Source organism: Podospora anserina, chromosome 1, assembly GCF_000226545.1.
Source record: "Podospora anserina S mat+ genomic DNA chromosome 1, supercontig 2".
In the NCBI taxonomy this organism is placed as follows: domain Eukaryota; kingdom Fungi; phylum Ascomycota; class Sordariomycetes; order Sordariales; family Podosporaceae; genus Podospora; species Podospora anserina.
The window spans coordinates 274,142-293,748 of record NW_001914855.1 but is presented as its reverse complement, the minus strand read 5'-3'; the positions used below and the strand labels follow the sequence as shown (position 1 = coordinate 293,748).

The window sequence follows — 19,607 nt, the reverse complement described above, 5'->3', positions numbered from 1 at the left end:
TTTCCAACCGTATTCTTTAGCAACTTTTCCCCTCTAAAGCCCCAAGAATTTTTAGTTTTGGAACAGCTGTGCTGCGGCCAACTTCTTCTTCAACGTAACGCTCCTTCCTAGACTTCTCCTCCATATTCCCAATAATATCCTTAAACCCCAACATCCTCACATCCCTACACTGCACATCATGCACCCCATAAACATCAATCTTGAGCAGTGCCCTAACCGTCAACCTCCACAACCCCGCCTCCATCACCCTCCCCTCCAGCTTCTCCGCCGCCCCGCACTGGTAAGGCTCCTGCTCGGCCAACGTCCCCCACAAACCCCCATACTCGGAAAGCGTAAACACAATCTTCCGCCTTTCCCTGTCAGCAGCAGCAGCCTCCTGATCAACCATTGTCAATATCCTCATGTACGCGTTCGAGAGGGATGGAAGCAGAGCCCCGAGCATCATGAGCGACTGAAGCGACACCATCGGCGGCTTGGCCAAAGTGCCCGGGTTATCCGGGTTGAACAAGGGGACGTCGCTGCAGACTTTGCAGAGGATGGAGTCGTGGGCTGTTCGGGAGGCCGCTCGGGTGATGCGCATGGCACGGGAGATGGATTTGGGGAGGACTTTTACTGATTCCATTGCTAGGTACAGCGAGGCTAGGCAGCTGCATGTTGGGGGGTCGTTGGAATGAGGGTCGGCGCTGGGGGAGGAGGAGGATGAGGAAGAGCTACCTCCCGGGGAAAGACTGGGGACGGAACAATCGTCGGGGATGGTGGGGATGTTGTTGGGGATGGAGAAGATTTCGGCGACGTCTTCTTGGGAGATCTCGGGTGCTTGGCTGGTGGGGGGTTGTTGGCAGACGGACGAATTGAAGTCGATCTGTCCGAGGTCGGTGCCGAAGGCGAAGAACTGTCCTGGGGGCTCGGATACGGGGGTTTTGTTGATGGGCTCGATGGGGGGTAATGGGTTGAGGTGTTGTGGGAGGGGGTCGGTGGGGAGGTACTGGTTGGGTGGGAATTGAGTGGAGGGGTCGATGATGTCTATGAAGTTGAGGTCGGTGTTGCTCATGTCGAGGAAGGAGAAGTCGAGATCCATGGCGAGGGTTGGGTCGAACTCTGGAAGGGCAAAGTCGTCGGGGTTGAAAGGTGGAATAGGGGTGATGTTCGCCGGGAGGGCTGGGAGGGCTGGTGCAGTCTCTGCGGTAACGACATTTGGCTTGTCTTTCTGAGCATTGGTTTCAGTGTTTTCAGTGGCGTCAATCTTAACATGTGCTCGTTTTCTCGGCCTTCCCATGGGCTTCTGAGGCGAGTAGACGCATTTGATGCCTTCGCGCTTGCATCGAGCGCATCCATCGATTTCTTTGGAACAGGCGAGCTTTCGGCCTCCTGTAGAGAGTCAGAAGACTATCCTCAAAGCAAGATCATCAAGGGCGGCATACGGCATTCGTCGCAGGCACGACGCTTTGGCTGTTCGCCGGCCTTGCGGGCAGTGTTTGTGCTCATCTTTTGTGGCTCCCAGAGTGTCGCTTATAGATATGTATCGACAGATGGTTGATTGATAATTAAGTTGACAACTTGCTCGACAGACGCGAACCGTCGGACGGTAGGTTGCAAGGTTTAAGATGGCGGTCAACGTAAGCAAGCATAAACAAAAAGGACGGGTTGGTTGGGATATCAGCTGAAGGGCAACATGGCCTGTTTGTCCGAATCCACGTAACCGAGGGGTACCTATAAAGGATTCGTACCACAAGCCTCCCCGCGTAGGATCGTCCAAATGCGTCTCATAAGTTCCGTGAAAGTAAAACGGCTCAATCGCGCTCCCGCTGGTCATTGGAGGGGAGGCCTATCTTGCAGTCCTATACATAAAGGGAGCCGCACTTTGAGTGTATCATTTGTCAGCACTCGCCTTTTGGCTATCAAGGTTCACATGTGTAACTCACGCTGCTTTAACAGGGATCTTTTTCACTGTCCGTAGTCAGTGGGAGTACGGTTGATTGCTCGTTCGAATGCATATCCTGGCATGTTTGGTGATTGGCGCGGGCGCGAAAACACATGTCCCAGGTGTATGACTTGGGTCCAAAACATTTCATCTCGAGTTCAACATTCGAGTCCCTTCGAGATGCAGTCGAGAAGTTCAGATGAGGTGGGGTTTGAGTTTCTCAAGAGCTCACTCAAGACTTGTCCCAGACAGGCTAGTGCATCACGTTAGCTTCTTGGCACAAAAGCGGTGAGCGAGCTGGGCCCCGCCAAAACTCCAAAGATTGGCAGAAATCCGCTAAAAAAAAAGATTGTCCATGGAAATTTTGGGGCCATCGGCTGCAGCGCGATAGTAACCAGTCCAGACATCCTAACCCGTCAATTTCAGCACAATGAAGTCAAAACCGGTAGAAAAGAAGCGCAAGGTGAGGGACGAGGAATCCGACTCGGAGTCTGACGACGAGCTCGCAAATGGTCTTTTCGACGGTGTTTTGGAGGCCAGCGAAGATGAGGAGGACTACATTCCGTCCGACGAAATCGACGATGTCGACAGCGAAAGCGAGGTCAGCGAAGGTAGCGAGGACGCCGAGGAGGAGGAGGAGGAGGAAGAGGGGGATGACGATGCGCTCTTGAGCGACGACATTCCGTCAGATGATGAGATGGGGAAGCTCAGCAAGGATGCCGAGGAACTTGAAATTACGGAACCGGGCGTTGACCCAAAGCCAAAGCACCAAGAGGAGGAGGACCGCAATTACAAAGTTGTGAAGGACGCCAATGGTGGAGAGAGATATGTCTACGAGTACGTAGAAAAGCAGCAACCTAGGGAATGCGAAATGGAGGGCTAATACGGGGGCGTCAACAGTGAAATCGACCCAGTCTACGATTCCGACGATTCAGATGCCCAAGGCCCCGTTAACACGATAGGAAACATCCCCCTCAGCTTCTACGACAGCTACCCACACATCGGCTACGACATCAATGGCAAGAAGATTATGCGCCCAGCCACTGGCGATGCGCTGCAAAGTCTTCTCGATACCATTGAGGTCCCCAAGGGCTGGACTGGTTTGACCGACGTCAACACCGGAAACCCGCTCAATCTTACACAGGAGGAGCTGGAGTTGGTCCGTCGTGTCCAGCATGGGCTTGTTCCTGACGAGGGTTATGACCCATATCCCGATACCGTCGAATGGTTTACTTCCAAGCAAGAAACGATGCGTAAGAAAACGCCTGTCAATTGGTGGAACTGAATCATAGCTAACCTCAAAACAGCCCTCAGCGCGGCCCCCGAACCCAAGAGGCGCTTCTTGCCATCCAAGAACGAGGCTAAGCAGGTGATGAAATTGGTCCGCGCCATTCGCGAAGGCAGAATCCTTCCTTACAAGCCTCCTGAGGAGCGTGAAAGAGAGGAGGAAGAGAAGGAGGAGGTTCAGTTCGATATTTGGCAAGATGAGGAGCCAGCGGCACCAAATCCTATGCACATTCCTGCGCCTAAGCTCCCACCTCCTGGCTATGAAATGAGTTACAATCCTCCTGAGGAGTACTTGCCGTAAGTGACGGTCAGATTCGTTGTTCCCAAGCAAACAGACTAATAGTTTCACAGAACAGAGGAAGAACGCGAAGAGTGGGAGAAGACTGACCCTGAGGACCGCGAGAAGGAGTTCCTCCCTCAAAAGTTCAACTCTCTTCGCAAGGTACCTGCGTGGGGCACTTTGGTCAAGGAGAGATTCGAACGGTGCATGGACCTTTATCTTGCTCCCCGTGTGCGGAAAAACAGGCTCAACATTGACCCCAACTCGCTTCTTCCCAAGCTTCCTTCGCCTGCTGAGTTGAAGCCATTCCCTACCGTTGTCCAGACCATCTTCCGCGGCCACGAGGGCACGGTAAGAAGTATCGCGATTGACCCTGTAAGTTTTCCTCTGATTATACGTGGGCACAGATGACAAAATGCTGACCACCAACAGACCGGTGTGGCTTTGGCTACAGGCGGCAGTGACGGCACTGTGCGCGTATGGGAGTTGTTGACCGGCCGGCAAGTATGGTCTGTGAAGTTGAGCAGTGAAGACCCAGTCTATACCGTCCGCTGGAGACCAACCAAGGATGCCTTTGTCCTTGCTGCTTCTGCGGGTGAGGATGTCTTCTTGATGGTTCCGCCACACTCGAGCGTCACGCCTACACTTGACCAGGCAAGCCGTGATGTTCTCGCTGCTGGCTTCGGCTACGCAACCAACGGTCAACAACCAGCCACAGCTCCCGGTAAGGAGCCTGCTGGCAAGTGGGCCAGACCTGGCACCAAGCTTGAAGACGCAGGTGTTCTTGTCAGGGTCACAGTCAGGTCCGCTGTCAAGGTCATTACCTGGCACAGAAGAGGCGATCACTTTGCGACAGTGTCCCCCGAGGGCCAGCGCAGCTCTGTGGCGATTCACACCTTGTCCAAGCACCTTACCCAGATTCCTTTCCGGAAACTCCACGGTCTTGCACAGACTGTGGTGTTCCACCCGCTGAAGCCACTCTTCTTCGTTGCGACGATGCGCACAGTGCGGTGCTATGATCTTCAGAAGGTGGAGCTGGTCAAGATTGTCCAGCCTGGTGCTAAATGGTATGCTGCCCAACGTCCAACTGATAGAGGAGACTCGCTGACGAATTTACAGGATCTCGTCACTTGACATTCACTCTGGCGGCGATCACTTGATTGTCGGCAGTTACGATAGGCGGTTGCTCTGGCACGACCTTGACTTGTCCAACCGGCCACACAAGACAATGAGATTCCATCCAAAGGCCATCCGCGCCGTGCGGTTCCACAAGGGCGGACTTCCGTTGTTCGCAGACGCCAGTGACGACGGCACGTTGCAGATCTTTTATGGCAAGGTGCCCAATGACCAGCTTGAAAGCCCTACAATCGTGCCAGTCAAGCAACTCAAGGGCCACAAGGTTGTCAACCAAGTGGGTGTCGTGGATATCGACTGGCACCCGAGAGAACCGTGGTGTGTGTCTGCCGGAGCGGATGGAACGGCGAGGTTGTGGATGTAATGTAGCTGGGGAGTCTGGATTGGTTCTGGGGAAGGGGGGCGGGTCAGGAGACACTTGTTGTACGGAAGTAGTGCACGCCTGCCTGGGAGCGGAGTTTTTGGGGCTATAAAAGGTCTTGAGAGTTAAATACCATTATATCTATTTGTATTTACCATTGGCAGGAAAGCGTTGTAATGCGACCCTGCATATCTGGTCTTATCATGTGTTGGGCCATGTGTCAATCGTTGGGCCGCTGGTGGTATGGGGTATAAGGTGACGGATCCCTGTCTTGGGCTTTCGAAGCATCGAAAGTATCCTAGTCAACATTTGACTGCATACCGTAAGCATCCATCTCCATACATTTTCACACCACTTTGAGTCTGACGTGTGCCTCGATGGTGCATAATAGTATTTGGAAAGCTATATAAGCCGGACACCTCGGATCTTCGCGGACCTTCGGTGCATATGTAAGTTTGTCCTTCTCCGCCTCCCTCCCCTCATTACTTTTTGTCACTTAGTGTGCCCTACTGTCCCACCCTAACCCATAGCTTCATCTCCACCGACATTCAATTTAACTTCCTCAACCTTAACTTGACCCCTCTCTCTCTCTCTCTCTATCTCTCTCTGGGTTCCTAAACAATACTCGACACCCCATCCCTGAACCTCTCAAACAACCTCAAATCGACCGCCTCGGCCATGGCCTTGTACCCCGTCGGGTTCAAGTGAAGGTAATCCCCCGTGTCATACTCTGGTCTCAGCCGCGTCTCATTCTTCGGATCCCTCACCGCCTTGTCAAAGTCAATCACCGCGTCGAACCTCCCGCTGGTCCTAATCCACCTATTCACCCTCACCCTCTGCTCCTCCCTCCTCGGTTCCCCATACGCCTGGCCCGGCCCGCTCATGGGCGTGATCGTCGCCCCAAATACGGCAATCCCACGCCCGTGAAGCCGGGTGATGATCTGCTCATAAGCTTGAATGAGACGATCCCCTGTCTTGACTAGGTCGCCTTCGGCAGCGGTGCCAAGGTCGTTGACGCCCTCGAAAAGAACAACGTATTTTACTCCGTTGTGAGCGAGGACGTCCCTTGCTATCCGGCCCAGCGCGTTGGGTCCGAGCCCGTCGGCTAGGACCCTGTTGCCTCCGGCGGCTTGGTTGATGACGCTCATTCCTGAACCGCCGCGACGTTGGGATTCGAGCCGGCGGAGGAGTTGGTCGGGCCAACGGTCGTTGCCGTTTGTGGTTGAGCCGCGGCCGTCGGTGATGCTGTCGCCGATGATGACTAGGCTCCCGAGGGTTCTTTTCTTGTCTACCCAGCCTTCGACCGCGGAGAGGATGAACCACCGGTCTACCCTCACCGCCTCGGATGGCAAGTCGACTGCTTTGGTGTGGTCGCCGTTGATGAACCAGCTGCTTGTTCGGCTGCCTGGGTGGCCGGAGATTCGCTTGCCTTGCTGGCCTTGCTGGATGTAGATTGTGACGGCGAGGTTGGTCTCGGCTTTGACGTTGAGGTTTCTGATGGGGTCCGAGATGGCGATGGCGCCGTTGGGGATGGTGAAGGATTTGCTTCCGCCCGAGAAGGTGACTTGGCGGAGGGTTCTGGGCTGGATGGAGGGGGAGCCGGCCGTGCCGTTGAGGGGGAGGGCGATGGTGACGGCGGAGATGTGGAGATCGGCAGAGGGACCGCCGAATTCGTTGGAGAGGGAGAGGCGGATGTGGGGGGCGGGTTGGGTGAGGTAGATGGTTTGGCGGATGGTGGTGTTGGTGTAGATGGAGTCCTCGCCGGTCTGGAACAGGGGATGGGTCAGCAAGAATCTCTCGATACAAGAAGAAAGGTATGTTTGATGTGGAAAAGGAACTTACAAACGGCGCAGGCGGCAGATTATGCGGTTCTACCTCCTGAGGCATCGAAGCCCAGAGATCGACCCATTGACTGCCATCATCATGGCCCTGAACAACACCGGCGAGAGCGAGGCCGAGGCCGAGGAGGAAACCCCGGAGAATTGCCATTTTGACGACAACGACGAGGCGAATAGGAAATGCGAGCCTACCTACCCTTCCATCTCGACGACACACCGACCTACCCTACCTCACCGATCTACTTATACACCACTACAGCAACAAGATGCAGGAACAACACCACCCCCATCGGAACGGCAACAGTAGTATCCATCGGGACGACACCACGAGTTGACCGTGACGGCAATATATCAGGCTAAACCGGCTTTACCCAAGGAGTTGCCATTCGGAATTTGGCTTTTCTTTTTCATGGGCTTTAAACGTCTTAGCACGATGGAGCACCGCGGGAGAACACCGTTGGCGAATGCTACCCTATCACCACATCATCCTACCATCCCCGCATCCACAAAACCGACCCGGGACCCAGGAACATCGGTGGAGAACTGGAGTTGTGGAAAAAACAAGTGTTTTTTTTTGGGGGGGGGGGGGGGGGGAGAATTGGAGAACGGCAAGGTTGCCTGAGTGGGTGACCAGTCGTTGACCTATAATTACTTCGTACACCAGCATCGCCACACCCACACCCAAGTATGGGAAAAGTCCAAGCGGATTTATCATGCAAGCACCGAAAGATCAGATGGACGGGAACGTCGAAGATCCCGGCCGAGCGGCTTGGACCGGCCCGTTGGGTGGCAAAGGATGAGCTCAGATGAAAAAAAAAAAGAAGGAACCGGAGTTCGATTGTTTTGATTGCTCAGATAAAACAAGAAAAAGAAAATCCCATATAGGTATGATAAAACAATCTGTTTGACAAACAAAAAAAAAGAATTCCAAAACACAAACGCTTGCTTATTCCGACCCTTTTCCCCCTTTCCTTTTCATTCCTTTCTAACCCAACTCCCAGATAGCCAAGCCAAGTCAGTTTATAAACCCCTATTACCCATTTTCCCCTTCTCCCGAAATGCATGTCGACAATGTTAGCGAACCGATCGATGATGGAGAGAACCTGCCTCCCTATCTTCATGCCGGCATGATAATGATAACGTATCCCCCCTCCCCTCCCTTCCCTCGCGACCTTCCCTTCCGACCTTCTCTTAATCAAACAGGGATGTGTGCTATTTTTTTATCCTTTTCGCGAGATTATGAAAACAAAGGAGAACGCCACAGCCCCATCTCCGAGCCTAAGGGTATAAGGACGCCACTCATCAATTTGACCACCGGACGAAGGCAGACGACAACCAACCACAAGGCAACCCGGCGATGATAAAACAACGCAACATCGTAACGACAACGCAAGCCATGACAACAATACCAAAGACAACCTCATGACGACAAGCTCGATCGAAGCAACGAAAGCAAAAAGCCACAACTGAACGACAACGATAAAATCCAACGACGCAAAGATAAAAGAAGAAACTGACAAAAGAAATCGACCAGGCCGGTGTCTTGCAGCAGCTTGACTAGGATTCCGACGAGGACCGGGGTTTTGTTGGCGGCGATAATGGACCGAGACTGGCAACGGATGAGGCCTTCGTGGACGAGACAGCATCGACTTTTTGGCATGACAAGGTCGGCCGGCTGACACGATGATACGAGAGCAGCTCGGCGGATGATGGGTGCTTTGCTACGATCAGAATCTGCCCAAGTGGTAAAAGCAAACCGAAGGCAAGGCGGAGACTTGGCGAAGCGACGAGCGCTTGTCAATCGGGAAGGACGGCTGAGAAGATGCAACTGCTGGCAACCGGTCGCCAATGATGAGCGAAACATGTTTGTCATTAGTAACGAGGGCGACTGACTCTTCGGTCGACAAGGCGGCTTGACACGTGAGAGGTCGGGTTGGAAAGCGACAGGGCGCGAAGGGCAGTGATGGTACTCGACGACAGAAGTTGATGGTTGGGTCTTGAGAGGGATGTTTGTCGAGTATGCGAGACCAACCAGTCTACCGGCCGACCTTCCTAGACGGCAAGCGACGACTAATTGCCAGCGGGGTGCGGAGCGCCATAGGGAGCGAGAGCCTCGTTGCTCCAATCTCCAGCAAACATCAGTTGCTCGTTCATGGAAATGGGTTCCATCATGTGGGTCCAGCTGCTGTTGCTAACAACGCTCCTGGTGCTTGCCACGCTGGATGAGTAACCCTTCTTCACGGGGGCCTGGTGCTGGACGAGACGGCGAGCACCAGCACCGCCCACCCAGCGCTCGACATCGTGAGAGCAGATGCCCTGGTGGAGCTCCATGTTGGCGAAGGAGAGAGTGGGGATGTCAGGGGTGGAGGCGGCCTGTGAGGGGGATGTGGCGTTGGGGGTAAAGTTGGAAGGGGTTGCTTGCATCGACAAGGCTTGATCGGCGGCGTCATCAACCCGAATCTGGGTGTCATCGGTCCCGGCGGTCTCGGTGGAGTCCTCGTTGGACATGGCCCGTTGGGTGTGGGCAACGGCGTCGAGCTCCTCTTCGAACGAGGTTGCAGCATCGTGACCGATACGACCGGATGGGATATTGTCATCATTGAAGTGAGGTTTTCTCCCCTTCGTGTGAGTCTCGTCGACGAAGTCGCTCGCCTCCGCTCTGGAGATGACGCTCCAATCCTCGCTGGGTGTGGGTTGATGGTCGTTGCTGGACATTATGGCAGTGTGTGTGCGGCACTGGGCGAGCTGGTTAATGTGAGTGCTCGAGGATGAGGCTGGGAAGCCTTCGTCTGACCAATGTCTGGTCAGCATCGTGTTGGTTGAGGATGTTGAGAGGAAAGGAGAGGAGGGAGGATTGCTCACTTTAACGGAAAGAAAGCTTGGATTGGCACGCGAGGGAACGCGGGGAGAGTGCGTTATCTGAAGAGGCAACGGATGACGGGGAACAGCCCGGAGACTGGGCAGCAGCCAGGGACGACAACGACGGTGGGACACAGGCAGTGTGCTGGACGGTGGGGCGAAATGCTTCTCAACAAAAAGCCGAGCGTGCTGGTGGTGTGTGCTCTTGGGTTGGGATGGAGGATCCGCTGGGGACAGCTGGGGAAGCAGGATGCTTTATGGGGACGACAATGTGGCGCCCCACTGGCAGTCGAGAGAGGGTTGTGGTTCGGGTGTTGGGTTCGGGTTACACAGAGTGACACAGTGGGGGATGAGGTCACACGATGGGAGCTGGTCAGAGAAAGACCAGGCGGGTGCCGGTATCGCAGAGAGAGGGTTGTCACGGCCCCGGGCCGCTGGTATCCAGAACGCATCGACGCAAGAACCCGTTGACACGCTTTAGTTCGCAGTCAGAATCATTGTTCTCCGTCTTCCCGTCACCCCTCTCGTCGTGCCGTCGGGCCATGATGCCCGCAAGCTCAGGCGGTATGTGATACAACAACCTCCCCGGCTGGGTCCAGAGACATCGAGATATTTGGCTGTGGGGAAACTGGGGGTGCCAGTCAGGCCGGCTGGCAGTGCTAGTTGGCAAAGTCTCTTGTTCGGACAGAAATACCTTCGTCCAGATGCTGGGCGGTCCTTACGATTTCAGAAGTACAAACAGCTGCCACCACGGCCTTAAACCCAGCGGCGTAGCGTAGCCTGGTGGTGGGGCGGACGGAACACCTCTCTGCAGAACGGCTGGAGCTCCCCCTCACCAACATTCATGGGCGCTGTGGGTCTTGCCGTTCTTCCGAATTGGTCGTGACGATACCGTGAGACTCTTTCAGGAGGGGGGACTTTTGGCACCATGCCTTGTGCTCTGACCTTGCGCCGGACTCGTAAAAGCAGCGAGGTACACGATGGCCGCCAGCCCATGGCTTCGAGACGAGTGGTCTTGGCTGCAGGAAGCTCCTTTCTGGTCCCGGGGGCATTTGATGTCGAAGTATACATCTCTGACACAGTAAACGGCGAGCCCAGGAAACACTGTACAGAGCAGGCACATAGCCATCCTTGGCACCTCAATGAACAAACGGTGTGAGCCGTGATGATCGCCGGAGGTATGATGACTGCGGACTGAAGCCGCTGTTTTCTTCAGTGTGGTGTCCGGGTATGACGAACTCGCCAGCTCGGTCAGGCATCGAGTAACCGATGGAGAAATAAGGTGAACAGGAAGGCATTCACGAAAACCAGGGCGAACTGCCTGCCGAGTCGCTCTTTCTGTCGAAAAGAGTTCCGATTGTCGGAATCATGACAGAGGTTGAAGTTGTGACGATATCTCATCTTCTTGATGAGTTCGGTTAGAAGAGGGTTTACTTTGCGGTGCTATCGGCAACACTCCGCGGATCCAAGCCTTCCCGAGCCACACGCACTGCCGCTATCTTCAACCACCACACCGACTTGCTTCAGTCTCTTGTTGCAGAAACTTCAATGCTTTCCTGTCTGGCTTCTGCGAATTTGAGAAGTTCCAGATTGGGAATGCAATGGGAAATAAAATTCCTAAGCTGCAAGGCCGTCCAAAAAGGGTTTTGACCTAGCTCATGTGTGCAAATCTGTATCGAGATTGATTCAGATGCAGATAATAAACATGGCCTGTCCACAGCCTGGCACCCACGGCAGGCAGAAGTACCATTAACATGGAACTAGACTGGTGGGGTTGGCATCAACTCTAGGCCCAAAATCTGATTTGTGACACACATAGGAATTGGCCAGTAGCACCACGGTCAGCCAGCCATTCCGAGCCGCAAAGCTCCGTTGAGCTCGCTGTGGTTGTCGTGGTAGAGGTGTCGATGAGGTGTCGTTGGAGGGAGTGGGCAGAGAATGGGCGGGGGCACCCTTGGAAGGTTCGCGCAATTTACAGGGGACTCCTGGCTATCACCCCTGCACTAACGCCGGCTGACGGATCCACTAAACGGAATGATCGCTGCTGCCCCACCAGGTCGATGTCTCTCCCGTGAAAGGGTCATGGATCAAAACTTCGACCGACGTCTTGTACTCTGTATGTATTGCGCCGAGTCTCAGATGTCGAAGTATGTAGCCGATGCCATGGAAGAGCGGCGGCCGGTTCCGCAACACATTGATTGGACAATGTAGTTTTTTTGGACAATTTTCAGAGTCTGTATCCCACATGACCACTTCTGAAACGGGCTACACATTGCCCGTCTTTGGGTGGCTTCCACAGCTATATGCCAGAAGGTGAAATCAAATCTCATCAAGGAGGGATGCGTTGGCATATACCATCATTCTTGACTCCCCGCCAAGGTTCCTTTTAGCGTGGCCGCTCACAGCATTTCACCGCCATGTCTTGGGCAAGGCTCCGCGAACTCGCAAACACTGTCTTTCGGGCACGGAGCAATCGGTTTCCCCTCCCACCTCGTGGCATCTTAGGAAATCGTCCGGGGCCGAGCTTGACGTCTGAATGCTCATCAAAGCTGAGGACACAAAGCCGAGAAGCCCATACCGCCACGAACTGTATATGTATAGTTCGTCGTGTGGATCACTGCGTGTACCCCTGCCAGACCCTACAGGGCGTTTTCTTAGTTTAAGCAAATCTAGACCCGCACAGTCGGGGCTGTCTTTCAGCAACCTCTTACACAAACAACTGCCTGCCATTCTGTCCGTAGAAAGGCAGGGTTTGGAAACTTGACTTGATTTCTTCGGTTTCATCTGCTGCGTTGAGCGCGATATCTAATCGCCTGTCATATGTAGCACCTGGCAAGTCATTCAGGTTGACAACCTGGGACGCCTTGTCACAGCACCTCAGGACTTCACACCCGTCAAGTCCCTACCCAAGTCCTGTTCCTGGTCCCGCAAGCATCCCGGTCACGTTGACTCGCATCGTGCGTTCGCTTTCGCCCAGCCTGCCGGCTGTCTTGTTGATCGTTCCACTCCCCAGCACCTGTGTCCTGGCCATTCCCAACCTGAACTACCTTGGCCCTTCTTGGCCATGCATGCGGCAACTGCACAGTGCGTGGTCAAGTCATGAGTGTGATCAGCTGGTCATGGTCTTCTGCACAACGGCTGGTACCAAAAGAAATAATAGGCCTGTGATAACTAGCTTTCTTACACTTTCTAGGCCCTTGAACTCGGCAAGTCACAGATCATGGTTCGGAATGGTTTCGGCCGAAGAAACAAGCCATTATTAGTTCGCATTCTCAACTCTGCAGAACAAAGATCGTTTACGGTGGAGAGGCAAAAGCTATCGGGCTTCGTCATCTTACCACGGTGAGGATTGCGTTGCCCCTCAATATCGGCAAGAAAATGTACGTACCGGAGCCTGGTCTCAACATCTGCCCCGTACCTACCTCGCCAGCACCCTCTCGCGCTGAGACCCCTTGTGGGAAATCCTCAAGAGTTGACCCAACGTCACATTGAATAAATGGAATGTCACATTCATCAAGTCCAATCACGAGCTCAGAGATATGTACGAACAGCAGGCTTCTAGAAGAAAGGTATGGAATGGGTACACGCACCGGGGCACCACACACCTTCTTGTTGGACAACCCCATCAAATTCTCCTCGCTTTCACCTCTTTGAGAGCTGGCCTGCCAGTTGGCCATACTCGTGGAACACACCACAAGCCGCCCGTGCCATCCGCCATCCACACGCTTCCTCGCTCTCGCTTGTTCGTCACTCACTCCGTCCACGAGCTGCATGTCACAGACTCGCACGTATCGTGTACTACAGACCATCACTTGAAAGTTTCCGAGCGGCCACTGAGGACAGCACCTACCCGGTACAAAGGAAGTTCCCGAGTGGGCAATGATTACAGCCACTTCGGTCCTGACACAAGCGAAGGGCATGAGCCACCTTGGGTGCCACAAACCCCGTAGCTCTCAACAACAGCCAAGCTACCATTGGCTTGTAGAACGGCTGGCAGATACATGTCAACCTACAGCGCTGCAGATCTGAACCGCTGAGAAAAGGGGGCAATTTCTTTTCTCGATGGACCACCACGCTCGTACACGCACTGCAACTCAACGACTTTGTAACCACCTCAGCCTCCTGTTGCACAAGTCCTGTCGGCTTCCCAGAAAAGGCAATCCTCCATGAACATGAATAGCTCTGGCCGTGTGGCTCAAAAAATCTTGAGCATTGTTGAAAGCTCTGATCTGCAGGACGCACCCAATGTAGCAGCCATCTTTTCGTGCAGCTCTGAATGGGCTCTCATTACAGGTTCTTGGCCTCAGCTGTGCTTTGTCAGCTCCAGCCTTCAGAAAAAGAATCTGATCTGTAATGGCTTCAAGGCAGCTGTGAATGGCTTCTCATCGCACACCCTTGGCTGCTTGACCCAAGGTCTTGATGATATGCTGCTTTGTCAGGTCAACGGCAAGCCACCAAAAAAAACTCTGATCTGCAGCAAGACATGTCCCACCGGCACACTGAGGATCCGATGCTGCTGTGTACATACAGCAGTCAAGTTGTCCCTTGAGCAAGAGGCCTCGGATGATATAACAACACACTGCTACTTACTCAATGATGAATGATACAAGCAGAACGGTCCCTCCGGCCCCGGCTAAACAAGACCAACCCGTTTACTCCCACGCCCCCCCCCAGCCGCCTCACAAAGCCTCTTCTACATGAGAGTAGTGAAGGACCTCCAACCCGCACTGCGAGTTCAAAGCTGCATATTATAGGTAATCTTCTTCACTATCCCCGCCCGAGTCTGCAGTCTACTCCGCTACTGTCTCGCGATGCCGGGCCGGGGGAAGAGAGAATACCTACCGACAGCAACGGTGAAAAAAAAATCCGAAAGACTGACACAGCAAACAAGCAAAAACGCTTACTATCTCTTCTTTTGCTTGCCAAACCTCCCTTCCACCCACCACCAAAATCCACCACCACCCCAAACGTTACATCAAGATACGCTCGTTCGGTGCAGAATACGGCAAATCCAGCGATGGATTCTCTTTCGCCTTGAAGTGTGTCCTTGGGCTGGGGCCGGTAGATCTCTCGCTCAACTTCACGAATGGTAATAAGAAGCCTCCGCCCAGGAAAGATGACAAGACGACAGAAGACAAGAAGCCCGCAGGCCAAGAAGTTGCGAATCAGCAAACCTGGTCTTCGACGCTCAGCTTATGATTCCTGGATCAACGACTACTCCTGCACCTCCAGATGCAGTGACCCTCGGAGACCTGATTGGAGGCGCCATGGGCAATGACTCCAAAGACTTGCTGCCACCTTTCGTGAACAACATTCAGTTCAAAAGACCCAAGTCGCAAAATCAGCTATCCGTGATCTTCGAAAAGCTTCTCCCAGAACAAAAGGATGCAGCGGATTCGGCAGCTGGGAAAGACCAGGCCCCCTTGCCCGCACATTTTGTCTTCTCTATGATCCTCAACGTCTTTGGCTTCTGCTTTTCTTACACCCAATGCCAAGAAAGCTCTGTCGCCACCGCTTCATCTTCTGAGAAAGCGAAGCCAGCTCCCAAGCCAACCAAGCGAATCGTGTCAGCTTCCCTCAACGACATCCCAGACATAGATATTCCCCTTATCGGGGCTGTGCCGAAACCAGTCGATCAGATTCTGTATCTCTGGGTTCAAGACACCAGCGAAACAACTGAGCCGAAAGCCACAGATGACAAAAACCAAAAGGCCACGCTCAAGAGCTTGACATATGGAGAGGTTCAAGCCATCAACAAGGTTCGTGGGTCCAAGGCCGCACCCCTCGTTTTCAAGAAAACACAGCAGGGGAAACTGGAGGACAGCACCGTCGTCCTGGCAGCTGGTCACCATTTCGTGATGACAGGCAAGGACGCACTGGACAACACAACCGTCATCCTTGACTATGTCTTTGGCAGCACCTCATCGCCAGCCTCCCCGCAGAAGCCAGTTTCTGGAAAGGACTCGGATACCCCTGTGCCATCAACACCTGCTGCCAACGACGACGCAAAAGCCAAACCTCCTGGCCTGGTCCCTTACAAGAAGTAAGCCGGCCCCCTGTCCATTTCCAACATTGGTTTCGGCTGGAAAGGCACTCTGAAAGATGGCGCTCTGTCCATTGTATTCGACGCTTCCGTCCTCGTCGGACCCATCGGGTTTGCGCTTCTAGGGTTCAAGCTGGAATTCCCCATCACCGAAATGACCAGCCTCCAGAACCTTCCAGCCCCCAAAGTAACCGTCGACGGCCTCGCAGCTTCCTTCAGCAAGCCTCTTTTGACCATCTCCGGTGCTTTCATGCACAAGGTCGTCGAGGGCAACGACATGTACGCGGGAGCTCTCCTCATCGGCTACAATGTCTACCTCTTCCAAGCGGCTGGCTTCTACGGCGAATTGACTGATCCCGCCACCGACAGGAGGTTCAAGTCCGCATTCATGTTCTGTCGAGTCAACGGGCCTCTCATGTCCTTTGGCTAGGCCGAACTGTCAGGCCTGGTGGCAGGACTTGGCTACAACTCCAGTATACGGATGCCCAGCGCTGCCGAGATTCCAACCTTCCCCTTGATCGCGCCCCCGCAATAGTCTGATCCTATGGACAGCCTCAAGGATCTGATGGACCCCAAGAGCGGCGGTGTGATCACGTCCAAGGTGGACTCATTCTGGGTAGCAGCCGGTGTCAAAGTCACCGCCTTCCCGGTGCTCAAGGTGGACGCCGTGCTGGTTCTCTCCTTTGATCCCTCGGTCAAGATTGGTATTTTTGGCTTGGCGGTTGCCGATCTACCTCCTCCACCACCGGGAAGCTCCAGCCCTGGGAAGTTTGTGCATGTTGAACTGGGCTTGTCCGCCACGGTGGATGTTGCCCTGGGGGTCATGAAGATCGAAGGACAACTGATGCCCGCTTCCTATGTCTTGGACCCCAATTGTCACCTCACTGGCGGGTTCGCCGTGTACTCCTGGTTCGACAGTCCTGACCCAGACCTCAGAGGGGACTGGGTCTTCACCATTGGCGGCTACCACCGCTCCTTCAAGCCGCCTGCCCACTACCCCGTGCCCCCACGGCTAGGCATAAGCTGGCCTCTCAGCAGCCGCATCAGCATCACGGGAGAGGCCTACTTCGCCGTCACCCCCAAGATGTGCATGGGAGGCGGCCGTCTTGATGTCACTCTCCGAGCCGGGCCATTGCGGGCCTGGTTCAACGCCTATGCCGACTTCTTGATCAACTACAAGCCCTTCCACTTCACCGCCGAGGGGGGTGTTTCCGTCGGGGTGGAGGGCGTCATCGACTTCTGCTCTGCTTCCATCACCGGTAACGACGTTCGATGTCAACTTTGGAAGCTTGCCTCTGCCTCAGGAGGAAGCATGATCTCATCCTGCGTGAAGACAACGACAGCCAACCAAGGCGTCCTTGTTTTGGAAAGAGCATCTTGATGCTCTGGGGAATCCGTTGACAACTCGCCCTCACTGCCGACCCTCTCCCAGGGCAGCTGGGGATCGTTCAAGACCACATGCGGAAGGGTGGTGTGAGGTGTTTGATGTCCTGGGGCTGGATATGTCGTGTTCAGGGAACCGGGGGGGAGGGAATACTGGAGAGCGATGACTGTGAAGCTCTTGCTGCTCTTTTTCGAATCTAATTTGTCTTGGGCCGGGATGTCTGCAAAGCGTTCGCCTGGAGATGGGCTGTACTTGGCGATATCCTGTTCGACATCAATGTTATAGGTGCCTGCAACAAGCCCGGGACGGTAGAATGAATGCAGCCGCTGGTTGCCCTCGCCGATGTCCGGTTTGGGTTCGAGGTCAACCGGAGTCACTGATTTCTGCGCCTGGGTCCCATTTCGCAGAACGAGGTTTCTTGGTGACGCTGCGGCACCTGACATGGCTGCAAATACGGAGCTTGAGCTGTTTGTTTGTCGATGATAGATTGTGCCAAAGTCTGGATGGAGCAGTAAAAGAACATACCGGCCCGCGGATACCCATGTTAGGTAGGTATCCAACCTTAGTGTTGAGATTGGCCGCTTGGCTAGACGTGGGTGGAGGAGTTGTGAGGGAGTTGTGAATTATGCGTGTTGTCGGACATTGAGTCCAGAACCTCCAGACAACCTCCGGACAAGCTCCAGACAAGCAAGCTGCTGGGAGACCGATTGGAACATCTAACCAGATAGATAAGACAAACACGAAGCCATTGGCTCGTGTTCTCGTCCCCTACCCATGACTTGACCCCCATAAAGGTACCTAACCCGCAAGTGACGAAGATGTCCCCAATGGATCTGGACACTGTGGTGAATTTTCTAGCCTAGAACGGTGGCTATGAAGGAACGGCTGGCTGAAAAGTTCCCCAAAGGCAGAGCTGGATTCCTGGGGCTGACTGTAGAGTGTGCTTTTGTGGACACTAGACCTAATTGCATTCAGTATGGTAGAGTGACCAGTCGCCTCCGAGTCGGACCACACCTAAGAACCGGTTCTAGATTCCGCCATGAGCTCATTGCCGGAGAGATTGTACCGGAAGGGAACAATACTTGTGGCCTCAGCAAGTTCATACCGTCACGGTTAGGTGCAAGCAAAGCCAATAAGGTAGTCGGAATACCGCCCTGGAACCAGCTGTGGGTGGCTGAGGAGGGCTCCAGTGACAATGTGAAGTTCGACAAAGAAGAGCTGGAGGCAGCAAGACAGCTAGTTGTATATAAGAGTTGGACCGCGATCCTTATGGTATGGGAGACGCAGGGCTTCCCAAATCATTTTGCCACACATCATCATCACCATGTCTTGCCCGCTTTCCAGTCTCGTCAACCCCCTCGACAAAGAGCAGGTCCTCCTCTACTATCTGTCCAGCAACCAGACCCCTGCCCTCGAGCTCCACCATGTTGGCGCAGAGAAGACCACGGCCACTGCGTTCGCAGACAACCTCTCGGCCCCTGTCGACTCCAAGATCGTGAACCCGGGTTCCTTCAGCGCTTTATACAACGAGAAATTGGTGAGGGGGATTTCCTCAGAAGCCCCCGCTCATGGCTCTATCCTAACAGAACGTAGCTCAATCTCTACGGTCTCGTCCAGAGCGCACCTCAAAAGGGCACCGCCGCCGTCGATGCCATTGCACCCAAGCGTCTGGCCCAACTGAGCCCTGTCTATAAGCTCCTCCTACCGGATGGCCCGACCAATACCGTGATCGGAGTTGCCATGACCACAATTGTCGCCGAGGGCCAAGGATATATATACTGCATGACGTACGACCACATCCATCCACTCATCCCCTTTCCATGTTTTCGTCCCAAGAATCAAGTCGAGAACTGACAACAACTACTCTCTCTGAACAAAACACAGCGGGACCGAAGAAAAGCCACGCATCACCGAGTTCTCAATCGGTTGGTCGTCCCAGCTCAAGAGGCGAGGACCTCATCACCAAGCCCCTCGACACCAAGCCACCCCTGGTTGCCAGCAACCTCGCAGCCGTCTACGATCCAGCCGCCAAGAAAGAAGCTCATCGTCTACCAAAACGAAGACAACCTCCGCATCGTCGAGTCGACCAGTGAAAATGGTAAAGAAATAAAGAAATAAAAAAACTCCCCGTCTTTTGAACCACCATGCCCGCCTTTCTTTCTTCTATGAGCGAAAAGCTGACGTGTAGCCTCTCTGTAACAAGATACCGTGATTCCGAACACAGACGACTCCCGTGATTGCACCGGCCTTGCTCTGGTTCCCGTAAGCACGGACAAGGGCACCAAGCTGTATCTCTACTACTTCATGCAGAAGGGTGGAAAGCTCCAGCGCGTGGTTCGCAACGAGGACGGAACTTGGGGAGACTCGGCCGCCGCAGGTGATAAGGCGGTTTCGGATCCCAACACTTTCCTGGCTGCCTCCCAGGTTGGCGGCGTGATTATGGTGTACTACATCGCAAAGGGAGAGTCGAGCATCCATAGCTTCAGGGACAAGGTTTAGA

General features: G+C 54.1%; 6 protein-coding genes across 6 annotated transcripts; 3 read left to right on the top strand and 3 right to left on the bottom strand.

Annotated features, from left to right (window-relative positions):
• Nucleotides 1-16: 16 nt before the first annotated feature.
• On the bottom strand, nt 17-1,485 carry PODANS_1_9670 (uncharacterized protein; the record flags this gene model as incomplete). The annotated part of the gene is made up of 2 exons (XM_001908595.1): nt 17-1,368; nt 1,422-1,485. 2 exons carry the CDS (start codon nt 1,483-1,485, stop codon nt 17-19), a joined length of 1,416 nt encoding a protein of 471 aa, XP_001908630.1.
• Nucleotides 1,486-2,351: 866 nt separating this feature from the next.
• PODANS_1_9660 (uncharacterized protein) lies at nt 2,352-4,986 on the top strand (the record flags this gene model as incomplete). Its single annotated transcript, XM_001908594.1, has 6 exons — nt 2,352-2,758; nt 2,822-3,174; nt 3,229-3,505; nt 3,560-3,863; nt 3,921-4,555; nt 4,608-4,986. 6 exons carry the CDS (start codon nt 2,352-2,354, stop codon nt 4,984-4,986), a joined length of 2,355 nt encoding a protein of 784 aa, XP_001908629.1.
• Nucleotides 4,987-5,597: 611 nt separating this feature from the next.
• On the bottom strand, nt 5,598-6,972 carry PODANS_1_9650 (uncharacterized protein; the record flags this gene model as incomplete). The annotated part of the gene is made up of 2 exons (XM_001908593.1): nt 5,598-6,779; nt 6,826-6,972. The coding sequence occupies 2 exons, from the start codon at nt 6,970-6,972 to the stop codon at nt 5,598-5,600; spliced, it is 1,329 nt and encodes a 442-aa protein (XP_001908628.1).
• A 1,919-nt stretch (nt 6,973-8,891) lies between these two features.
• PODANS_1_9640 (uncharacterized protein) lies at nt 8,892-9,536 on the bottom strand (the record flags this gene model as incomplete). The annotated part of the gene is made up of 1 exon (XM_001908592.1): nt 8,892-9,536. The coding sequence occupies one exon, from the start codon at nt 9,534-9,536 to the stop codon at nt 8,892-8,894; it is 645 nt and encodes a 214-aa protein (XP_001908627.1).
• A 5,339-nt stretch (nt 9,537-14,875) lies between these two features.
• Nucleotides 14,876-17,104, top strand: PODANS_1_9630 (uncharacterized protein; the record flags this gene model as incomplete). Its single annotated transcript, XM_001908591.1, has 4 exons — nt 14,876-15,536; nt 15,729-16,118; nt 16,167-16,251; nt 16,303-17,104. 4 exons carry the CDS (start codon nt 14,876-14,878, stop codon nt 17,102-17,104), a joined length of 1,938 nt encoding a protein of 645 aa, XP_001908626.1.
• Nucleotides 17,105-18,431: 1,327 nt separating this feature from the next.
• PODANS_1_9625 (uncharacterized protein) lies at nt 18,432-19,606 on the top strand (the record flags this gene model as incomplete). Its single annotated transcript, XM_001908590.1, has 4 exons — nt 18,432-18,644; nt 18,701-18,832; nt 18,992-19,205; nt 19,332-19,606. 4 exons carry the CDS (start codon nt 18,432-18,434, stop codon nt 19,604-19,606), a joined length of 834 nt encoding a protein of 277 aa, XP_001908625.1.
• Between the last annotated feature and the right edge of the window lies 1 nt (nt 19,607).